At 36.4% G+C, this 21,313-nt stretch overlaps 2 protein-coding genes across 2 annotated transcripts; one reads left to right on the top strand and one right to left on the bottom strand.

The window, feature by feature from the left end:
* The first annotated feature begins 9,888 nt into the window (after positions 1-9,888).
* On the top strand, positions 9,889-13,301 carry LOC122046579 (calcium-dependent protein kinase 19-like). Its single transcript, XM_042607346.1, has 9 exons — positions 9,889-10,050; positions 10,360-11,018; positions 11,716-11,859; positions 11,951-12,103; positions 12,190-12,305; positions 12,379-12,546; positions 12,624-12,751; positions 12,832-12,931; positions 13,010-13,301. The coding sequence occupies exons 2-9, from the start codon at positions 10,364-10,366 to the stop codon at positions 13,070-13,072; spliced, it is 1,527 nt and encodes a 508-aa protein (XP_042463280.1). The 5' UTR covers positions 9,889-10,050; positions 10,360-10,363; the 3' UTR covers positions 13,073-13,301.
* Positions 13,302-13,564: 263 nt separating this feature from the next.
* Positions 13,565-16,111, bottom strand: LOC122046578 (L-ascorbate oxidase homolog). Its single transcript, XM_042607345.1, has 6 exons — positions 15,685-16,111; positions 15,495-15,604; positions 15,165-15,435; positions 14,285-15,099; positions 14,138-14,216; positions 13,565-14,064 (listed from the first exon to the last, which is right to left on the bottom strand). The coding sequence occupies exons 1-6, from the start codon at positions 15,826-15,828 to the stop codon at positions 13,852-13,854; spliced, it is 1,632 nt and encodes a 543-aa protein (XP_042463279.1). The 5' UTR covers positions 15,829-16,111; the 3' UTR covers positions 13,565-13,851.
* Between the last annotated feature and the right edge of the window lie 5,202 nt (positions 16,112-21,313).

The raw sequence follows: 21,313 nt of genomic DNA, 5'->3' as shown, positions 1-21,313 counted from the left end.
GGTTACGGCGAGACACAAGGGTCTTCTTGTATATCTGAGTAAAAACCACTTATAGATAAAGTCTTTTTAAGAAATTGGACATTTAATTTTCCTATTGATAAATCTTGGTCTAACTTGTCTACGATGTTGCGAGGTAGGACATCCAGGTTGTCACTTAAACACCCACGGTTCGATTCCTAGCTATGGTGTATTTGTAGAAATTTTTCCTTCAAATGGGGAGTGCAACCAAAGGATGCTAGACTTCAGGGCTAGCCGCTACGCGCGCTTCTCAATTTACCCTAGTGGTCGGTGGAAAACTTTCATGGGGTCTGGCCGGTCATCCCAGAGATAGTCAGTAAGGCTAACTAGATTTATCATTCTTTTAGGATATTGCAAGGCAGTTTTGATTAGTTCCACTTAGCTAAGTAAACCAAGTTGGGTACGCCTTTACTCTACTTGACTGTCTAGATCAAGTTTCCCTAACGTACTATTATCTCACTCCACTCTGATACTATGGTTGGATAAGAGTCAAATTATCTTTATAGTTTAGACCTCATTACCCAACTTGGTAGACTATGTGTTTTGGAGGTGCAATTGATTTGGTGCCTCTCCTAAATTATTGGGGACCAAATCTCCTAGTCCATATTTTTGTGGAATAGGGGATGGACCACATAGAATTGCCATCGGATCGTGGTGGTGATCTGTCCGCAATTGATTGCGATCTCTCCTTAGGTTCACCATCCCCCAGATTATAGTTTGAGTTAGGGCGGGGGTACCGGAGGTCGCCCGAAGGCCACCCCCCGCTCAGCGACCAGCAACCTGGCCACTTGCCCACCACCGAGAACCTTCGGGGGGTGGGCAAGTGTCCAGGTTGCTGGTCGCCAAATGGGGTGGGCCTTCGGGCGACCTCCGGTCACTCGTCCCGACCCAAACTATAACCTGGACGAGACGATGAACCCAGGGAAGGATCATAATCAATTGTGACCGGATCCTCATCACGATCTGATCATAATTCCATGTGATCCATCTCCTGGTCCATAAAAATGTGGACTAGGAGATCTCCCCCAAATTATTGAACTATATTTTATTAAGTTTCAATTAGGCTTAATTAAGTTTTGATAAGATTTAATTAATTATAGTTTAAGATTAATTTAAGTTTTTAATTTTGGATTAATTAAGTTGGTTAAATTATTTTTTTTTAAAAGAAAAGTGTATTTAAGATTTTAATTTTTCTTTTAAGTTTAACTTTGTTAAATTATCTCTATACAAAATATTATTTTTAATATTTAATTTTTTATTAGTTTTACATTTTAAATTTATTAAATTGTTTGAATTGCCTTTGTTTAAAAAATTATATTTAATATTTAAGTTTTTATTATTTTTGATTTTGAATTTATTAAATTGTTTGAATTATTTTTGTTTAAAAGTTTATCTTTAATGTTTAAATTTTAATTAATTTTTTATTTAGAATTTATAAGATTTAGTTTTTATTTTATCATAGTGTTTGGATTTATCTTTATATTCATATTTTATTTTCTTTTAAGTTTATATTATTACTTGAATTTATTAGATTAGTTTTATCTACATTATTATTATTAAGATTTAAATCTTTATTAATTGAATTATCTTGATTTTTGATAGAAACTTCATGATTGATATTATCTAGATTATCAAATATTTTATTAAGATCTTTATTAATTTTATCTAGATCTATTTTGTTATTTTTAAGTTTTAAATTCAAATTTATCATAATGTTTGAGTTGATTAAGTTATTAATTATTTTTGAATTTTTATTTAATTTTAATTTTTTGAATTAATTAATTTATTTGAATTGATTTAGTTAATGTTTTGTTTGACCAAGTCAAGGTTGACGTAAGGTCTCAATTGACTTGATTAAAATCTAGATTATTTTTTATTCTGAATTTTTAATTAAATTTAAATTATGCAAATCTATATTATCATGGATCATACTAAGGGTAATTTTATAATTATTTAAATTATCATGTAGATTATTTAACTCTCTTCTAACAAGGGTATTTTGATAAATTATACTAATCTTGAATGTAACCCCTAATATAATAGGCTTCTCTGCTGAATTAGACTCGAGTCTAGATTTGCTTTTGACTTGATCCTCTAACTCCAATGGCTCATCGTGAAGTTTGATCAACTTGGTCCAAAGCTTGTATGCATTCTCAAACTTTTCTAATCTGCATAATACATTATTAGGTAAAATAATATAAATTATCTCAGTTACCTTTTTATTCAACTCTAAGTCCCAAGAAGCCTTTTTCAATATCAATAAATAGTCAATATTTAGACTTTCTATTGCTCGCCTCTATTAGTTGAAATCTCCTTGATCGTATGGTGGTGGCTCATTGACATTTCGCCTGAGCATATCTTTGTTCACCATTTTTCAACATTGAAAAAGAACTCACAAAGATTCCAAGACTATGTCTTAGGGTAAGTAGTGTGGAGATAAAAAATAAGACTCGAGTGGTGTTGTACCAATTTTGAAAAAAAAAAAAAATAATAAAAATAATGATATATTTTATCAGAAGAGATATTTCACTAATTTTGACTAATAGTGAAAAGTTGGAAAATGCAAAGTAAGAAAAAAAAGGCATAAGAATTTTTTTTACTCAAAAATTATATATATATATATATATATATATATATATATATATATATATATATATATATGAACCTCCTACTCAATTGGCAGTTACACCAATTCCAATTCAGAGCAGTCTTGCTCTGATACCACTTGTAGGATCGTAAGTATGTGAGAGGGGGTGGAAGGGGGGGGGGGTGAATCACGTGATTTAAAAATTACAATTTTTTCAATTTTCAAAACGAGTATGCATCGGAATGAAAATAAACTAAACAAGAAAAATACAAGTACGTGATCGGTTACTTGGTTCGGAGCCTTCGGTGACTCCTACTCCAAGACCCATGATCCCTCGGATGGTATTAACAGGCAATTCACTAAAATCCTCTTTCAGAACTGCTAAAAGAAAGAATCGAATACAAGATATTGAAGGAATGGAAGTATAGCAACCTATACTCCCTTTTTGTAAATAATAAAGAAATACAATAATTAACTTCATTACCAATTTACAGAAAAGAGGATTCGGAAGAACTTAGGAGTTGGTGTCGATCTGCTAGCAGTAGTTGGAAGTAGCGGAGCAATAGCATAGCAACAGTTAGATGTGTTCATAGTAGTAGAAAGGTCTTTGCAGCTTGTATGGAAATTAGCTTGCTTTTGCCTGTCGAATACCCCTTTTATAAGGTATTGGAGGCACCTCCAATTCCATTGGAGGTGCCTTCAACCCCGAAACTCATCCCCGAAGAGGTGACTCTATTGGGATATGCTCGATACAGGTGCGTACTAGAACACATTTCGTAAACATGCGTAGTAAAAAATAAAATAATAATAATTTCTAATTATTATATCACACATATCACACGCATATAAAGATACAACATGACAAATATGATCGCATAATTAAAATTTTACAGAAAGTAAATTTACGCTAGGTATACCTTATGGATGACCTATAACGAGAAGGGCATCAACCGTAGCGACGTTGTCGAACCTCGCCTCTATTCGTATCTATGCCAAGCTCCTAAAAATAATTCCTTGAGTACAAGTCTCTCATTCGGAAGTTACTAGCCACGAGCGAAGAAGAGGGATCAAGAGGAAGAAGAAGAGAAGTACACAAGGGAGAGTTTTTCTCCCTTGTGGTAGTTACGGCAACAAGAGGGAGCGCCCTCTTGTTGGCGTCGAGAGAGAGAGGAGACGGAGAGGATGATTGGGTTTCCAAAAATCCAATCAACAAAATAATGAAACTTATATCTAATTTTCTTCCAATTACATTTATATATAATCCTCTTTAATGAGTTGGATTAGAAAACTCAAATCCAACATATTATCCCTTAATTAAAAATTAGTCTATTAACCACTTGGTTTGGTTAATAACTAAAATTGTAGGATCAAAAAGAATTTAGATATCTCCACAATGACATGATATTGTCCACTCCAGATACCTTTCAACACGATAAGGTACCGTTGGCTCTTCCACTACTCCAGTAGCTCCACAGCTCCCCGTTGGCTCTTCCATTACTCCGATCGCCTGAGTGATTTCGTCCATCCAGAATTGGGCTCACCCAGCTTCTCCTCAAGCAGGTTTCCTCTTCGGCTTCTCGTCCCTCAAACATCGTGCACGTCCTTCTCATCCACCGGTGTACTCTTCCGCAACATCTCATCCCTCAGATGCACCAAGTCTGTCAGCTCTCTCCCGTACCATCCTTCTCTCTAGCTGTCTTCCGCTCGACTTCTTGTGTTCCTAAGCTCCTGTACACTTAGACACAAGGATTAAACACAACAGAGTCTAACTTAACTTGGTTGATTGTATTAAAACTACCACAGAATACTTACAGTTCATATATCTTACTAGGCTTGCAATCGATCGACCCTATACGAGCATTCCGCTTTGGAACCACATGAACGAGATTGAAAGATTCTGAGGCCAAGAGATCAACAAAACCAAATACTGAATACCACTCTATCTCCACTTTGACCGCCACCTTATCTTGATTTGACCTCCACATCATCTCCTAAACACACTCACCATAACCCGTATCACTTGCTATTTATAGTCACTTGACTTGCCGCTTAACTCACCTGGTCTTCCTACCAGTTGTCAGGTCCACAGACCCAACTAGACCTCAGCCAGCTGTCAGGTCCTGCAGACCCAACTGGACTTCTTGCTAGATATCAAGTCACTCCTTGACCTATCTGGAGTTCATGTCAATTATTAGGTTCTCAGACCTAACTAAACTTTAGCATGATATCAGGTCAACTAGACTCATCAATTCCTGCACGCTTGGTAACAATGTTAGATCATACAACATTTAACTTTAAACCATTGTCATTCATCAAAACATAAGTTTGACCATTGATGTTAACTACACCAACACAATACGGGCATGATAGTTTTCCATATTAAGCCTAATGTGGACCTGATATTTTTCCATATCAGGCCCAATTTGGGCCTGATATTTTTCATATCAGGTCCATGGGAGTTATGGTTTATCTAATTTTTTTTGATAATATTTTAGCACCTTCGGAGAAGTAGAAATATGCAATGAATGACACCGTTGAACTCCTTGCAGCCTCATAAATCCATAGAACCTGAAATGGGTCCAATCAGACATATCTAGCTCAATCAATAGATTTTGATCAAAATCCACTAATCAACCTAGAGGCCTTAGATTGTATCCATTTCAGATCCTGTAGATTTTTGTGACTGCAATGAGTCCAACGGTGTCGTCCATTGAATATTTTGACTTCTCTGAATGTGTTAAAATTTTATCAAAAAAATTGGCTAAAATATAAATCCGTTCATATCAATCCCACGTTAGGCTTGATATTTTTCCATATCATGCCCACGTGGGCTTGATATGATTCATATCAGGCCCACAGGAGTTAGGTTTAGTTAATTTTTTTTATAACATTTTAACACCTCCGGAGAAGTCAAAAAAATGTAATTAATGATACCGTTAGACTCCTTGCAACCTCATAAATCCACAGGATTTAAAATGGGTCCAATCGAACTTGTCTAAGTTCATCGATAAGTTTTGGTCAAAACCAAATTATTGACTTATAGACTTCAGATTGCAACCATTTCAGGTTCTGTGGATTTCTGAGGCTGCAAGGAGTCTAACGATATCGCCCATTATACATTTCATCTTTTCCAGAGTGTTAAAATTTTATCAAAAAAATTAGCTAAACTATAAAATATTTATATCAAGTCTACGGAGGTTAGAGTTTAGCTGATTATTTCGATAGATTTTTAACATTTCCTAAGAATCTAAAATATGCAATGGATGACACCTTTGGACTTCTTGCAACCTTAGAAATTCATAGGACCTGAAATGAGTCCAATCTAAGCTCTCTAGATCGATCAATTGGTTTTAAACAAATTAAATTTATTGATAGACATAAAGAGTTCTGGTTGCACTTATTTCAATTCCTATAGATTCCTGAGGTTGCAAGGAGTTCAAATATACTATCCATTATTTATTTCATTTTCTTAGAGTTGTTAAAATGTAATAAACAAGAATCAACAAAAATCTCCAAGTTGGACTTGATATTGGGCCTTATATGATTCCATATCGGTATACGACGTCCTTAAACTATTCAAGGCTCCTCATCTCCGCCTCTGAATAATTCACATGTCGAAAAAAATAATTCAGGGTTAGTGAGGTCGGCTTAGTGTTGATGAGTTTCAAGTTCAATTTTTTATAACTGACCTCTCAAATTGTGAAGAAGACAAGTGGCCAATGGTCCACTAGTGCCATCTCATTGTTATAAAGATTAAAATTTTCTTTTGATAGTATCAACAATTCATCGATGATGGTAAATACATGGTAGCATAGGAGAATTCATTCAATTTTATAATATAGAGTTCATACTTTTCACAAAATAACTAACTATGATTAAGGTAAGATATCATGTTTCATTAAGTTATTGGGCCTGATATGAAATCATATTAGGCCCAATATGTGCCTGATATAGAATAATATCATGCCCACACCCAATGTGGAGATTTTTAGCGATTCTTTCTTATTAAATTTTAACACCTCTGAATAGCCAAAATAAATAATGGATAGCATATTTGAACTCCTTGCAATCCCGAAAATTCATAGGAATTAAAATGAGTCCAATCAAAGCTCAATAGGTCCATTAGTGGATTTCAATCAAAATCCACCAATGGACCTAGAGATCTCAAATTGCACTCATTTCAGTTTCTGTGGATTTCTGAGGTTGCAAGGAATTTAAATATGCTATCCATTGTTTATTTTAGCTTCTCATAGGTATTAAAATATAATAAGAAGAATCGATAAAAATCTTTATGTTGGGTCTGATATGATTCCATATTAGACCCACGTTGAATCTGAAATGATACATATCAGACCTAACGTAGAGATTTTTTATTTCAAAAGTTGTATCATAGAATCTTTAAGAAAGAACCCAACATATGAGATTGTTAAGCAACTCATCACCTCGATAGGTTCATTATTCCCACCTCAACCATCACCAATTGGGAATCAAATTCCACAAGTTCAGGGAAGTGCACTACGACAGTTTACTTACTCATAAATCAAATGATGCCTAGAGTATAAGGTGGTGTTTAGTTTAGGGGTTTGGGAACAAGGGAATAGATTTATTCCCAAACTTTGTGTTTGGTTTATGAGAATGGAATCAAGATTTTGGAATGAAATCCAAAAACTTAGGTATTGATGAAACTCACATCTTCCCTTGAGTTTTGATATGAGTGACAATGAAAATGAAACTTTAGACAAAAATATTATTAATATATTTGTTCAAATTTTCTTTTATTTCACTTTCTCTCTTCTTGTCTCTCTCATCATACTTTCTCTCTCATCATTCTATTATCATACTTTCTCTTTCAATATACTTTCTCTCTCCTTATTTTCTCTCATCACACATTCTCTACCATTTTCTTCCTGTATTCTCTCCCATCACATACTCTCTCTTCTTATTTTCTCTCTCTTTATTCTCTTTCATCACACTTTATCTCCCATTACACACTCTCTCCTCATTTTTTTTATCACACTTTCTCTCTCCTCAATATCTCCTATCATACTCTCTCCTCATTTTCTCTCATCATACTTTCTCTCTCTTTATTCTCTCCCATCACACTTTTTCTCATTTTCTCTCATTACACTTTCTCTCTCTTCATTTTTCCCATCACACTTTCTCTTTTAACACACTTTCTCTCTTATTATACTTTGTCTCTCCTCAATCTCTCCTCATTTTCTCTCATCACACTTTCTCTCTCTTTATTTTTTCCCGGTACACTTTCTCTCTCAGCACACTTTCTCTCTCATCATACCTTTTCTCTCCTCAATCTCTCTTATCACGTTCTCTCTCCTCATTTTCTCTCATCACACTTTCCCTCTTTTCATTTTTTCCATCATACATTCTCTCTCATCATATTTTTCTCTCACATCTAATTTTTTCTCGTATTTTCCTCTAAGGGTAAAAAAGAAATTTTAAATTCATTCCGATTGAAAATATTAAACTAACTAAATATTATTTTTAAGAATGGTACCCAAGCTCATACTCATTCCTATTCCATAATACTATGATACTCATTCTCATTCTGATTCTTAGGAGTGAACTAAACGTCATCTAAGAAGTTGAAAGGAAAAAAATTAATATTAAGGGGCTCAATTGATTTTTCTCATTTGGTAAGATTAATGGAATAATTTTGAAATAGATTATTATTTCAATTTAATTTTAAATTATTTTCCTATTTAGTTTTCAATGCCCAAGAAGTTTTCTTTATAGAATATATTGTATAGTTTTACTTAAAATCATAAATCACATAAAAATTGCTCTAAAAGCCTTAAACTACATCATACGAACAGATTGTCTCATTTAACAATAAAAGTTTAACCCGCTGAATTTTTCCAACCATTCCTCAAACTGAACACTCTCAACACACACCTAATCAGAGTTCAAAAATTGCTATAAAAGTTTTAAACTACACCAATATGTGAACAGATTTTCCCATCTAACAATAAAAGTTTAACCCGATAAATTTTTCCACTCGATTCTCAAACTGAACAGTCTCAACACCCGCATAACCAAAGTTCAAAAGTATATATATCTGAAGCTAAATTCAGCAAGGTTTGAAGACTTGTTCCGTTTCATAACTATGCAATGGTTGAAGTAATAACACACATCTTAATCAATGATCAATATATAAGGAAGATTTTATGATATAATGATTTAAGAGGTCGGCTATAAAAAAAATTTCAATGTTGAATCATATCAGACCTAATTTCATATCAAGCCCAATATATGAGCCTGATATGATTTTATATCGGGTCCAACATAGAGATTTTTATCGATTCTTCCTTATTTTTTTTAATACCTCTGAGAAGCTGAAATAAATAATAAATAACATATTTGAACTCCATACAATCTTAGAAATCCATAGAAACTGAAATATGTGCAATCAGAGCTCTCTACGTTTATCAATAAATTTCAGTCAAAACTCACTTATCAGATTGTACCCATTTCGATTTCTTTGAATTTTTAAGATTATAAGGAATTTAAATATTCTATTTATTATTTATTTTGACTTTTCGAATGTGTTAAAATATAATAAAGAAGAATCAGTAAAAATCTTCACGTTATACATATTAGGTCCAACATGAAGATTTTTGATGATTCTTTTTATTACATTTTAACACATCTAAGAAATAAAAATAAACAATGAATAGTATATTTAAACTTGTTGCAACCCAAGAAATCCAAAGGAATTGAAATGTGTACAATCTAAGGTTTCTAGGGCTATCAATGAATTTTGACCAAAATTTACTAATGGATCTAGAGAGCTCTGATTATATTTATTTCAGTTTCTATGAATTTTTGAAATTAAAAGGAGTTCAAATATATTATTCATTGTTTAATGTTATTAAAAAATCAATTAAATCTTAAATATCGTGGGTATGATATAATTTATATATAGACTTATATTATATATGCATACCAAAAAAACAAAAGAAAGAGAAGAGTTGAAAATAAGAGATGCTTTAGATATAGGAGCGAGGAAGGAGAAAAGAGGGAAAAAAAGGATAGAAAAGTTAAATTTATTTCAAAAGATATGTTATTTGATAAATATCAAAATAGGCCTTTTAATCAATTTAAAAACCTAGATGCATCTTTGGTCAATTGCCGAATAAATTAAAGGACTGTCATTTAGAAATCATAAAAATATCGGTCTTAATACCAAATTTATTTATATTGTTAGAAAAATAAACAATAAAAAAAAATTAAAATTAGACTGGATAGTGAAGGTTGTTGCCAGGCTGCTGCTTATCTTTCCGCAGCGGCCTTCATCTGCTCCCTCCCCCACCACTTCTAATTAAGTCTCCCCACTCCCTCAACTCTCTCTCCTTAAGTTTCACCCAATCCTACAGATTCAATCAATCCAGCTTTTGGGAAGCAATTCTGATTTCAATTCCTCAAAGGTAATGTCAACTCTCGGAGCTCACTCCCTTTTCCCCTTCTTGCTTTCTTTCTTGCTTCGATCGTTCAGTGAGTTTCTCCAGCAGCTGGTTCGGCTTTGTAGTGCATGATCTTTGTTTTCATTCCCTGCTCTGTTCTTGACTCTGCAAATACAGTTGATTTTTCTTTCTTTTGTTTTTTTTTTTTCAATTCACTGTAAATTGTACTGGGATCTGGTTTATTCCTGCTATCTTCCCCGATTAGTTCAGTGAATTTTCAAGAAATAATGTGAATTCTCTTGAATTTCTCCCTTTTTTCTGTTGATATTGCAGAAAAATGGGTCTTTGTGGAAGCAAAAGCAAGCATACCGTTGCGACCAGAGACATCGACGGCTACTTCTCCCAAGAGCCAACTCCGCCGGCAGTGGCGGTGGAAGCAACGAAGGAGAGTCCCCGTACCCCTCCACCTCCGTCCTCCGGCGCCAGCACCATCCTAGGGAAGCCGTTCGAGGAGGTGCGGTCACTCTACTCCCTGGGGAAGGAGCTCGGCCGCGGCCAGTTCGGCGTCACGTACGTGTGCACCGACCGCGCCACCGGCGCCACCTACGCTTGCAAGTCCATCTCCAAGCGCAAGCTCTCCCGCCGGAGCGACCGAGACGACGTGAAGCGGGAGGTGCAGATCATGCAGCACCTGAGCGGGCAGGCCAACATCGTGGAGTTCCGCGGCGCGTACGAGGACCGCAACTCGGTGAACGTGGTCATGGAGCTCTGCGCAGGCGGCGACCTCTTCGACCGGATCAGCGCCAAGGGGGACTACTCGGAGCGGGAGGCGGCGGCGGTGGGCCGGGCGGTGGTGGGAGTGGTGAACACCTGCCACTTCATGGGGGTGATGCACCGGGATCTGAAACCGGAGAACTTCTTGCTGACCACTAACGACGAGGACGCCATGCTCAAGGCCACCGACTTCGGCCTCTCCGTCTTCATCGAGGAAGGTGAGTTCATCTGCCACCACTGGCTTTAATTATTGATGCCAAAACTCCAAGCCACGTGCTGCTTATTGTTGATGCTTTAATTAATTGATAATTTGCTCAAGCTAACCGAGTTAAATCAAATCAATTGAGTTTAAAATTCAAACTTGACTAGATTTCTTTTCTATGAGCTGAGCTTGAGTTTGTTTTATTTAGATGTTATTGAGCTTTGAATTTAAACTTATTTGGTTGGTTAGTGAGCTTAATATTATAATTAAGCTGTTCTTACATTTTGAGAGTTGCTTTGTCTATTTGCAAGTTTAATAAGAGCTTTGTTCATGAACATTAGTGAACAGCTCACAATTTTATTGAACATTAACGAGAGGAACATGTATGTATATGTTCAAGCTTATTTATTTTTTAATGAGTTGTTTATATTTGTTCATTTAATTGACCTTGTCTACATTGAATGAACGTAAGCAAGCTTTTATCAAGCCGAACACTAAGTTTGCTTACGGATGTTTTGTTTATCTACAATCCTATGGTTTAGCCACTTGGAATATTACATTTTCCAAATACTAGAATGAAAGAAAGATGGCGAGTGATTGCAGAATAGTTAGAGCTATTGTTTTGCAGAGTTGATACTTTGTTATCAAATCTACTAGGTGCACTACATATCATCAAATCTATGCTTATTGCCCTTTGATTGATCTCGTTCCAGGAAAAGTGTACAAAGACATGGTTGGAAGTGTTTACTACATTGCTCCTGAAGTTCTAAAGCAACGTTACGGGAAGGAGATCGATGTATGGAGCGCAGGTGTGATTTTGTACATCCTACTCAGTGGTGTTCCTCCTTTTTGGGCTGGTAAAATCTGAAAACTCTCAATTCTACTTTGTTGCTTTACAATGCAGTTGTTCATGTTCTTCTGTTTTGCTCTTCTATTCTGCTATTCCAGAAACCGAAAGAGGGATATTCGATGCCATTTCGAAGGGGGAATTCGACTTTGAAAGTACTCCTTGGCCAACAATATCAAGCAGTGCCAAAGATCTAATTGGGAAGATGCTAACCATGGATCCAAAGAAAAGAATTACAGCATCCGAAGCCCTTCGTCTGTGTTTCATGGAGATTTTTATTTATTTCTTGTGCATATTACACCTAGAATCTTTGCATTGAGTAAGGGATTGATTTTTGCAGAACATCCATGGCTCAAAGAAGGTGGAGAGGCATCTGATAAACCTATAGACAGTGCAGTGCTTATAAGGCTGAAGCAATTCAAAGCAATGAACAAACTTAAGAAGATGGCACTAAAGGTTTTAACAAGAAGATACTCGTGCCACTAGTCGATTTTCGTGTTAGGACATATTTTGATGATTCTGATAATAGGTGATTGCTGAAAACCTTTCCGAGGAGGAAATCAAAGGACTCAAGCAGATGTTTAGCAACATGGACACCGACAAGAATGGTTCAATCACATATGAAGAGCTAAAGACAGGATTGGCACGACTTGGCTCAAAGCTATCAGAGACTGAAATCAAGCAGCTCGTGGAAGCTGTAAGATGGATTTGCACACTAAGTTTTTCATGTTCATTTTCAGTTTTCTTGAGCTTTACTTGTGGGTCTCTTTGCAGGCTGATGTCGATGGAAATGGAACCATCGACTACATTGAATTCATCACCGCTACAATGCACCGGCATAAACTAGAAAGGGATGAGCATTTATACAAAGCCTTTCAGTACTTTGACAAAGACAACAGTGGGTTAGTAACTGACAAAGAAAATTTACTGCATTGTTTTGTTTAGTACACCAATTTCACCTTTTACCGACTACATTTGACAGGTTTATTACAAGAGATGAGCTGGAATCAGCCATGAAAGAACAAGGAATGGGTGATGCAGAAACTATCAAGGAAATTATATCAGAAGTTGATAGAGACAATGTAAAACTTTTCATTAAACTTTGCAAATAGTTGCACTTTTATGCCTGAAGCTTTTACTTACTTCCAAATTGACTGCAGGATGGAAAGATCAACTATGACGAATTCTGTTCTATGATGAGGAGCGGAATACAGAAAGAGTGAAGCTTATGCAACTTGTTTGGCCAAGACCAAACCCATCGAAGATTAATGGAGTTTCTTGATATTTTATTGTCTTCATTGTGATTCAAGAGGGGTGGTGATAGAATATGTTTCATCCTGTCATTGTTCATGTTTCATGAACTGACAAAAAGGAAAACCTGGTTCAATTTATAAAATTTGGTTCATAATGTATCTTTCTCTTGTGAACAGAAATCAGTGCTTTCAGCCTTCATTCTTACTGTGTTTTACACACAAATCACGAGGACCTTTAGCATTCTTACATTTAATAGACCATGCTCATCAATTGAATCATGCAAATAAATTTAAGATGGTAAATGAATCTAACATTCGCAAACAAACTTAACAAACTTGGTATTAGACTTGGTAGGAATTTATTTATGTTCGTTCAATATATATCACATTGATTAAATGAAACAATTAATTAAATTAAATTAAATTACTGTCCTGGATAAATTTTAGAACTTTGAATAACTATTTATCAGCAAATAATTTATCCATATTCTTGTTTAATTATGAAACTCAGTTTTGAACATTCATATCACATTTCTGCTTTCATCTCAGGCCATGCTTCATGGCCAAACCAAATTCTCAATGCCAAAGATAGATGCAGTAGAAGAAACAGAAGAAAAAGAAAAAGAGAGTAAAAGTCTTCATATCAATGTGGTGAAGCATATGACAGCTGAGACATGAACTGAGAGCTCTCTTCAAGCTTGTCACCCTCTCGTGACAACGACGATATCTGAAAGCTTGCATGGACGGTTTCAGAGCGGCCTTGTTCGACGACCCGATGCCCGGCCGCAGAGGAGGGCGTTCCTCGGAATCGGATTCTCATCCCTCCATGAGTTGGCCGGAGAGTAGACTCGGAGATAGAACTGCTGCCCCAAGTACTGTCTCGCCCAGTTCTCCGACCGGATGTTCCACATTCCGACGTTGTCCAATGGCATGTAGATCGCAGACCACGACTTGGGGTATACCTGCGAAACCCAAATTCACAACAGTGAGCACCTTCCTCTCAATCGACAATTTTGAATCGACCATTTTCCTCACCTGAACTGTGCATCGAGCTACTGCATCTCTCAAATTGTAACCATCCCTACTCGCCGGCGTCCATTGCCCTCCGTCCAATCTGAAACTCGAAGAATCAGTGACCATAACGCTAAATCAGCGTTCGTACAAATTGGCAGCGATCCTCACCCAACAACCCAGAAGGAGTATCCGTCGATGTGCCATGACTGCACGGTGTCCTCCCCGTTCTCAAAGATGATCTCGACGTAATCTCGCATGTTAGACGCCATGACCGAGGTCTGCAAATAGCCAGGTCCATAAGTCGGGCTGTCCTGAATGCTTCCCAGCGTGAAGACTCCCTGAATGTTGTAGAAGTCGGCCACTTTGAGCGGCGTATCGGCCGGAATGAAGGAGACGCTGTTGACTGCGTATCTCTGCTTGCCGTTGATGACCGGAGCAGAGTTGGCAAGCCTGATGGTTCTTGTGGTGTTCACAAGTCCATAATGATACGAACCTTGTGGGTTTGGCCTCGGTCCGCTTGCGGTCAGATTCCATCTAATGGATCGTGCCTGGTTGAGCGACCAGTCTATCTCGATAGTCGGCCCTCCCGGTGGCGGGCCGGCCGACTTCCCGCCGGAGTTACTGTATCGGAAGACGGCGGTGGTCGAGAGCACGGTGCTGGTGAACCGCGTCGAGACGGCGATGAGGTAGTCCATCGGTGGCTGATCGGCTGTGACCAGAAACGAGCAGGACTGGCCCAAGTGGAGATCGAAGGAAGAGTAAGTGTTTTGCAGGGTGTGTGATCCTTCCACCTCCACCAGCAACATCGTGTGTCCTTGAATTCTTACGTTCAGTGCCGTTGCCAGTCCGACGTTCGATATCCGGAAACGATAGGTTTTACCTTGCTCGACGGTGAAAGTGTTTCCATACTGTCCTCGGCCATTGATCAAGAGGCCGTCCGGGAAAGGGAGATCTCGGCCACTGTCTAACAAGTACCTCAAGTCCTGTAAAAGCTTAAAAACCATCAGCCATGGCGATTTGATAGAATAAGTGAGAAGTTGGAGCTCACGGTGTGGTTAGCTTTGAACCAGTCGCCGATCAAAAGGGTGTAATCATCTGCAGGAGGAGGGAACGGGACTGGAATCATTGGCCGGCTGAGAATCCTGATGCCGCCGAATCCGCCGGCGGCCTTGTGGAAAGCCAGCGAGGGGAAGTAGAAGTAGCTACCGATCTGGTCCTTCATTTGCATCACGTAAGTGAAGTTACCGCCGGGAGGGATCGGGCAGTTGGTGCCATAAACACCATCTTCCCATGAGTTTCTCCTCTGCTGTATCCCATTCCTGCCGAGCAATTGCAGATGATGAAACTGGAAGAGGAGCAGAAATGGAGCAAGAGTTACCATGAAATGAGGAAGGGCTCAGGCAAGCTGTTGTAGACGTTGATGATGATGTTATCGTTGGTGACGGCATCGATCAGTGGCCCTGGGAACTGGCCGTTGATCAAAATCCCCTGTCTCGGAAAAAACAAAACCGGCCATTGATCCAAAGAACAAGAATAAATTCTAACAAAAAAAAAACAGAAACGCACACCTGTTGCTTGACACCAAGAGGCCAGATGTCGCCGGAGGTCACATTCCAGGTGAAGAACTTGTAGGGGTTTTCCCCAACACAAGAAGACAGCAAGAGAAGCAGAGAGAGGAAAGAGGCCAGGAGGCTGCTCTTCCCCATCATCATGAAGATGAACAGGGAAGAAAGAGATCGAGGAGAAATGCTAGTCCAAGAACGGACTCATGACAGGATTATGAGGAAGACCAAGTGCTACTTATGCATCTGTCATTGGGAGGGTGCTGTGAATTTACTGAGGTTGGTCGGTAATGATTCACATTACTAAGTGACGTTGTTCGGCAAGATTTGTTATTGGAGTTCTTAGATGGAGCGTGACTTGCTTGGAAGATCCTTGGCACATGTTCTGGTTGCTTCTTCCCCGACTTGAATGTGTGCTAGCTGTATTGCCACTGGCAGTGCCTGTGCCTGCCATCAGTCGCATATATTCTAAGAGAATTACAAAATATTTTTTGAAAAAAACTTTTAACAATTTTAATTGCCCTTGAACTCGGTAAGATTAACTTACAGTGGTGTTCTAGTTTCGTTAAAACAGCAATTGACCAAATGTGGTTGTGAAATTTTTAAAAGGCACACTTCATTTTTTAAATTTCTTATTATCTCTCTTGCCAGCGAAAATAATATGGTGCTGATTTTATTATTTATACAGTATGATTGTGATGCTAATTTTAGAATTTATGCATGTGATAGTTTCCATTAATTTGTTAATACTCTATTTTTAGATGTCTAGAAAATTTCAAATATACCGTTGCATCCTTTTCCCTTCTACAGTTATTTTGATTTTTAAATTCTCTGAAAATTAATATTTATGTGATATTGATTTATAAAATATATTACAGTCACCGTTGGAGAGTAAAATATAAAACAAATGCGTCCTTAAAATTCTAAACGGCAATTCTTCAATTGCCTTCATTAAAAACATGCAAAACATAGAAGAATCAGTAGTTGGGGAAGGACGACCGACATTGACCGGATGCTCTGACGAAATGCAGCAGTAGAAAAAAATGATTGAACTAACAAGTTGGCTTTAGATTCAAGGAGAAATGAGGTGGGAAATTATTAATATTTATGAAATTCCAGTTTGAAAGGGAAAGAGACGGAGGGTGCATGTGAGCGACGACAGTGTTCCATAGCCCATAGACGCTGGTCCCTGTCCCGTTGCTTAAATTAAGCCTTAATTATTATACCGCGTCGGAATGGACCCCATGCGTTGTATCCAAACAATCAGACGCGCCAAAATGGGCAAAAGGACAGATAGGTCTGCAAGGTTTTGATAAAAGTACATTTATATTAGTTTGACATATATAAAATTAAATAAATAAATAAGATTAAATAATTAAATTAAATTAATAAATAATATATATGTTTAATTAACTCGTTAATATTCATTGAATAAATATCATAAGTCTCCGGTGTTATGATGCAATAGGTAGGACGAGCTCATAGACAATGAGGATTTAAATGTCACATTATATTTGAAAAGTTTAAAAAGTTTATGATGTTACATAATTCGTCAGGATCCATCAATATTTTTTGATTTATTTTAACGGTGATGATAAATTTTTTAGGATTAGATCAGTCATCTCTAGAATTAATCGGATCGTAAGAATTGAATATCTGAATTAAAATAAATAAATAAATATCGATGAAAAAATTATAAATTATATTCATAATATAAAATAAATAAATTTATATTACTAATCAAATAAATATGTTTTAAAATATAAAAATTTTAAAATATTTAATTTGCTTAAATAAGTTTAAATAAACTCAATTCCTAATTCATCCTCCTCCTTCCATTGCAACTCCATCTTCTTTCTCCACACCGATGACACCTCCACCATATCCATAGGAGGTTAAGGGGATGACCTTTCTTATTGATTCATCTTCATCCACCATCAGAGAAGTTTAGGGGATGCCCTACTTCATCCACACATCGCCACCGACGCTCCAACCATCTACCTTCATTAGCGAGCCTATCTCACATCGACGACTTCATCCATCCTTACACCGACTATAAGCAACAATCGGTGATCCATCTTCTTCCATCATCCAAGGGTAAAGGGGGATTCCCTTCCCTAGTCATTCCCCTCACGCCAAGATCATCGACGTCATATCCGTTCTCCATTAGACCGATCTTCAACATGCATCACCGCAAAGTTGATGTGCCATCATCAGAGCTTATAAAGAAGAAAGGGGATTCCCTACTCTTTCAGAAGATTCAGTAACACCTTCCACTCAACCAATTCGTTGTCAACTCTATTTCAAGTGGAGATTTTGTCAATCATCATCACTAAGCTGCCTCCAATTTCCGATCGAGCCAAACTTAGGGGATTCCCTAAAAGACCAATGAGATTCATTTGATGGAATACCTTTGTTTTCTTAATACATTACATTCTAAAGCCCTCTTGTTATGGTATTTAGTTTAAGTTAGATTATTGTTCATGTTGATGGTTTATTTTCTTACTTAATTGAGGAATTAGGGTTACAATGATTGTTGTTATTTGTTTCTTTTAGCGCAATAGTTAAGGTTAGCTTAGATTTCTTGTTCCCCAATTGCATGAATTGATTTGAGTTCACAATTAAGTTTCCTTAATTTCTTATTTGGTGCAATATGTTAGATTCGATTGTTGTGCTTGCATTTCCATAAATGTCCATGTTATAGTTTAGTGACTTTCCATTTCCATTAATGACATTAGTTTCTCTTATTGTCCTTAGATTTTGTTGCTTAAAACCCAACTCCAAAACTAATAACAATTCGATTTTAAGATTTATCATACACTGACTACATTCTTTGTGAGAGACGATTTAAGTCATCCCTATACTATGTTAGTGTAAAAAGGTTCGATATTATTGTTTGTAAACGTGTCACGATAACATGTTTATCAAAATTGACATTGTTGCTGGGAAATGTTAGCGGTGTTTGGTAATCTTGGGATTGTGTTTTTGTCTTTCCATAAAAAAAATCGAAAAGAAAATTTGTTGCAAGTGTTTTAACTTTCATATATCCATATGTTTGATCTTATATGTTTCTTCTGATTTTGTTTGCTAGTGTTTCAGTGTCACAGAATTTCTTTTGTGAGCAACAATGAATTTATATTCTTGACATTTTGAAAGTAGAATGGAGAGTCAGTACTATCAACTTGAGCAACTTTAATACTATCATCCTGAACCTCAATACTTCCAACTTTAGCATTATCAACCTAAATCTCAATACTTCCAACCTCAACGGCAAAATAGGTATAAAGATGCACAAAGCCAGTTTACTTAGCAATATCTAATATACCAGATCTCATATGGATTTCAGAATAACTCGATGCATACCTGGTTACAACCATTCCAACAGATTGAGTCAACTTTTTGGGGAACATTCCAAGACTTTAGTGAAAGAACTCAAGTAAAAAATCTCAATGCAATAACTGGAAGCGCTCAAGCAACAAATAACATTGCAACAGTAGAGAACTGAAGCATCATTTCAAAATTGTCATATATACATGGATCAAATGAATTATTCATCAACGAGATGTTAGTACAAGGCTCCAACCAACTTTCATTATAGATCATTCCTACGGATATAGACGTGCTTGAGGAGATGAATTATAGAGCTCGTGATAGTCTTGACTCTTAGTCAGCTACTCTATAGGACTCCTGCGATTCATCGTGAGGTGGTGATGTTCAAAAGTTAGATGAAAATGTTGATATTGAAGATGTTGATTATAATGAAGTAAATAAAATTTTGGATGAAATTGTTGATGACATATATATTGTTAATGATGCAAAGTGTAGGAATTTATGCTGTAGAAGTAAAGTCCTAAGAATTACTTCCTTTAGATGCACCACCACCTAAACCTATAGAGCCAGGACTTTACCTGACCAAGAGAAGATCACATTCACTTTTCCATAACCTCAAGTATATTTTTGCACGATAAGGTTAGTATCTCTTGTGATCTTTTAGAAAATTTTATAAAGGTACTTGTAATTGATTTTATTGGTTGTGATTCATTTCTCGACCAGTGCTTTGTAGAGACTAATGTTGTTCCATCCTTTTCTTACTCCACATGCGTGTGGGAGATGTACTTCCCATCTTTGTGGGCTCTCGGAGTGGTTGTTCAATTAAACTACCTCCAACCACCTGTAAGTACCATCGATGCGACAACAATGAAGGGAGCATATCACGATGCCTATCACATGAGCATAGCTCTCTTTTCTACTTGGACCATCCCATTGCTAGCATAACTTCTACTTCTGAAACACCTATAACTTTTAGGAATAAAGGGGAGTTCGTAGTTGTTATTATTATTATTATTATTATTATTATTTTTACTTCATACTTCTCATTACCTGCATGTTTTTCTTCCATTTCCAAGTAGTAATACTTTAAGAATCGTAAAAGTTCTTTCAGTTTCACCGTCAAATTCTAAATTATTTGACATGATTGAATGTTTTACTACCTATTAATGATTTGTGTAATAATGGATTCTATTTGATTAACTGAGTTGATTGTCAAATTATCTAGTGAAGACTACTATACACCTATTCTTTATTTTCTTTTTGTATAATATGTATTCATAATAATTGAACTTTAGAACTTATTTTTCTTTTTTTTTTTAAATTACAATTCCATATGTGTGCATGAACATGATGAAGGATATTTCTTTCTTATTTTTTTTTATTTATTTTCCTTTCAAATGATGCAAAGCATGAATGAACATTCTTTGATTCCTGCTCCATTACTCAATTAACACTTTTATCTTCTACTACCTTTACTTTGCCTTAATTCCATTAAGAGTTTTGGATTGATTGTTTGATGAGTTAGGTTGGACAAAATTTTAAGTTCGGGGGAAGGTTTGCATATGTTGGAGAATTTGAAAGTTTCGGATGGTTTCATGAGAAGATTGTGGCTATGAATTTAGTAGTTTGTTTCAGTAGTTATGAAAGAGACTATCATTGCTCTTGGAGTTTATGAAGTTGGTTATGTTGGTCGGCTATTGGATGCACTTTGATTTTTTATCTTGTTTTAGTGTGAATCTTAAAAGATATGCTCAAGGATTTTAAAGACTTTGGAGGGTTTATGGGTGCAATTCTGATTTTGGAATAGGAATTATGGTTACCTGTTGAAGTTTTTATCCTTGGCTATGTTTGGGGTAGTTTGAAAGTAGGGAAGTCTGATTTTGGCTGGGTTGTAATGCTAAAAAAAATGAAAGTTGGGTTTTCCAAAATTGAAGTGGTCAGGAATGAATTAATGAACAATTAGGTGGTTAAGTTGCTGATTTTGGATGTAACAATTAGGATGGCTCATAATTCCTTGAGATTGGGGTGTTGATTATTCGAAAGACATGTTGTAAGCACAATCAAAAAGTCTAATCATTTTTTAATAAAATATATTTTTATTAAAGAGTATATAATTTGAATGAATTAAATTTTCACCAACTAACTTTTTTCCGGCCATTCAAGACAAGCTTGGAAATTGACAATAATAAATTTTCCGCATTATGAGGAGGAGAATAGCAACATTTAGGCACCGTTTCTGGTTCTTCACATCACATGCAATGCTTCCTCTTCTACACCATGTTTATTAACCAATTATTTATTCCAA

The sequence above is a fragment of the Zingiber officinale genome, chromosome 2B, assembly GCF_018446385.1.
Source record: "Zingiber officinale cultivar Zhangliang chromosome 2B, Zo_v1.1, whole genome shotgun sequence".
In the NCBI taxonomy this organism is placed as follows: domain Eukaryota; kingdom Viridiplantae; phylum Streptophyta; class Magnoliopsida; order Zingiberales; family Zingiberaceae; genus Zingiber; species Zingiber officinale.
This window is presented reverse-complemented; position numbering and strand designations above follow the sequence as displayed.

Excerpts from the sequence above, each read along its gene's own strand:
- LOC122046578 (XM_042607345.1), bottom strand. The coding sequence starts at position 15,828 with ATGATGATGGGGAAGAGCAGCCTCCTGGCCTCTTTCCTCTCTCTGCTT. Across the intron at positions 15,605-15,684 it reads CTCTTGGTGTCAAGCAACAG|GGGATTTTGATCAACGGCCA; the intron begins GTGTGCGTTTCT and ends TTTCCGAGACAG. Across the intron at positions 14,217-14,284 it reads TACTCCTTCTGGGTTGTTGG|ATTGGACGGAGGGCAATGGA; the intron begins GTGAGGATCGCT and ends TTCGAGTTTCAG.
- LOC122046579 (XM_042607346.1), top strand. The coding sequence starts at position 10,364 with ATGGGTCTTTGTGGAAGCAAAAGCAAGCATACCGTTGCGACCAGAGAC. Across the intron at positions 11,860-11,950 it reads TGTTCCTCCTTTTTGGGCTG|AAACCGAAAGAGGGATATTC; the intron begins GTAAAATCTGAA and ends CTGCTATTCCAG. Across the intron at positions 12,932-13,009 it reads CAGAAGTTGATAGAGACAAT|GATGGAAAGATCAACTATGA; the intron begins GTAAAACTTTTC and ends AATTGACTGCAG.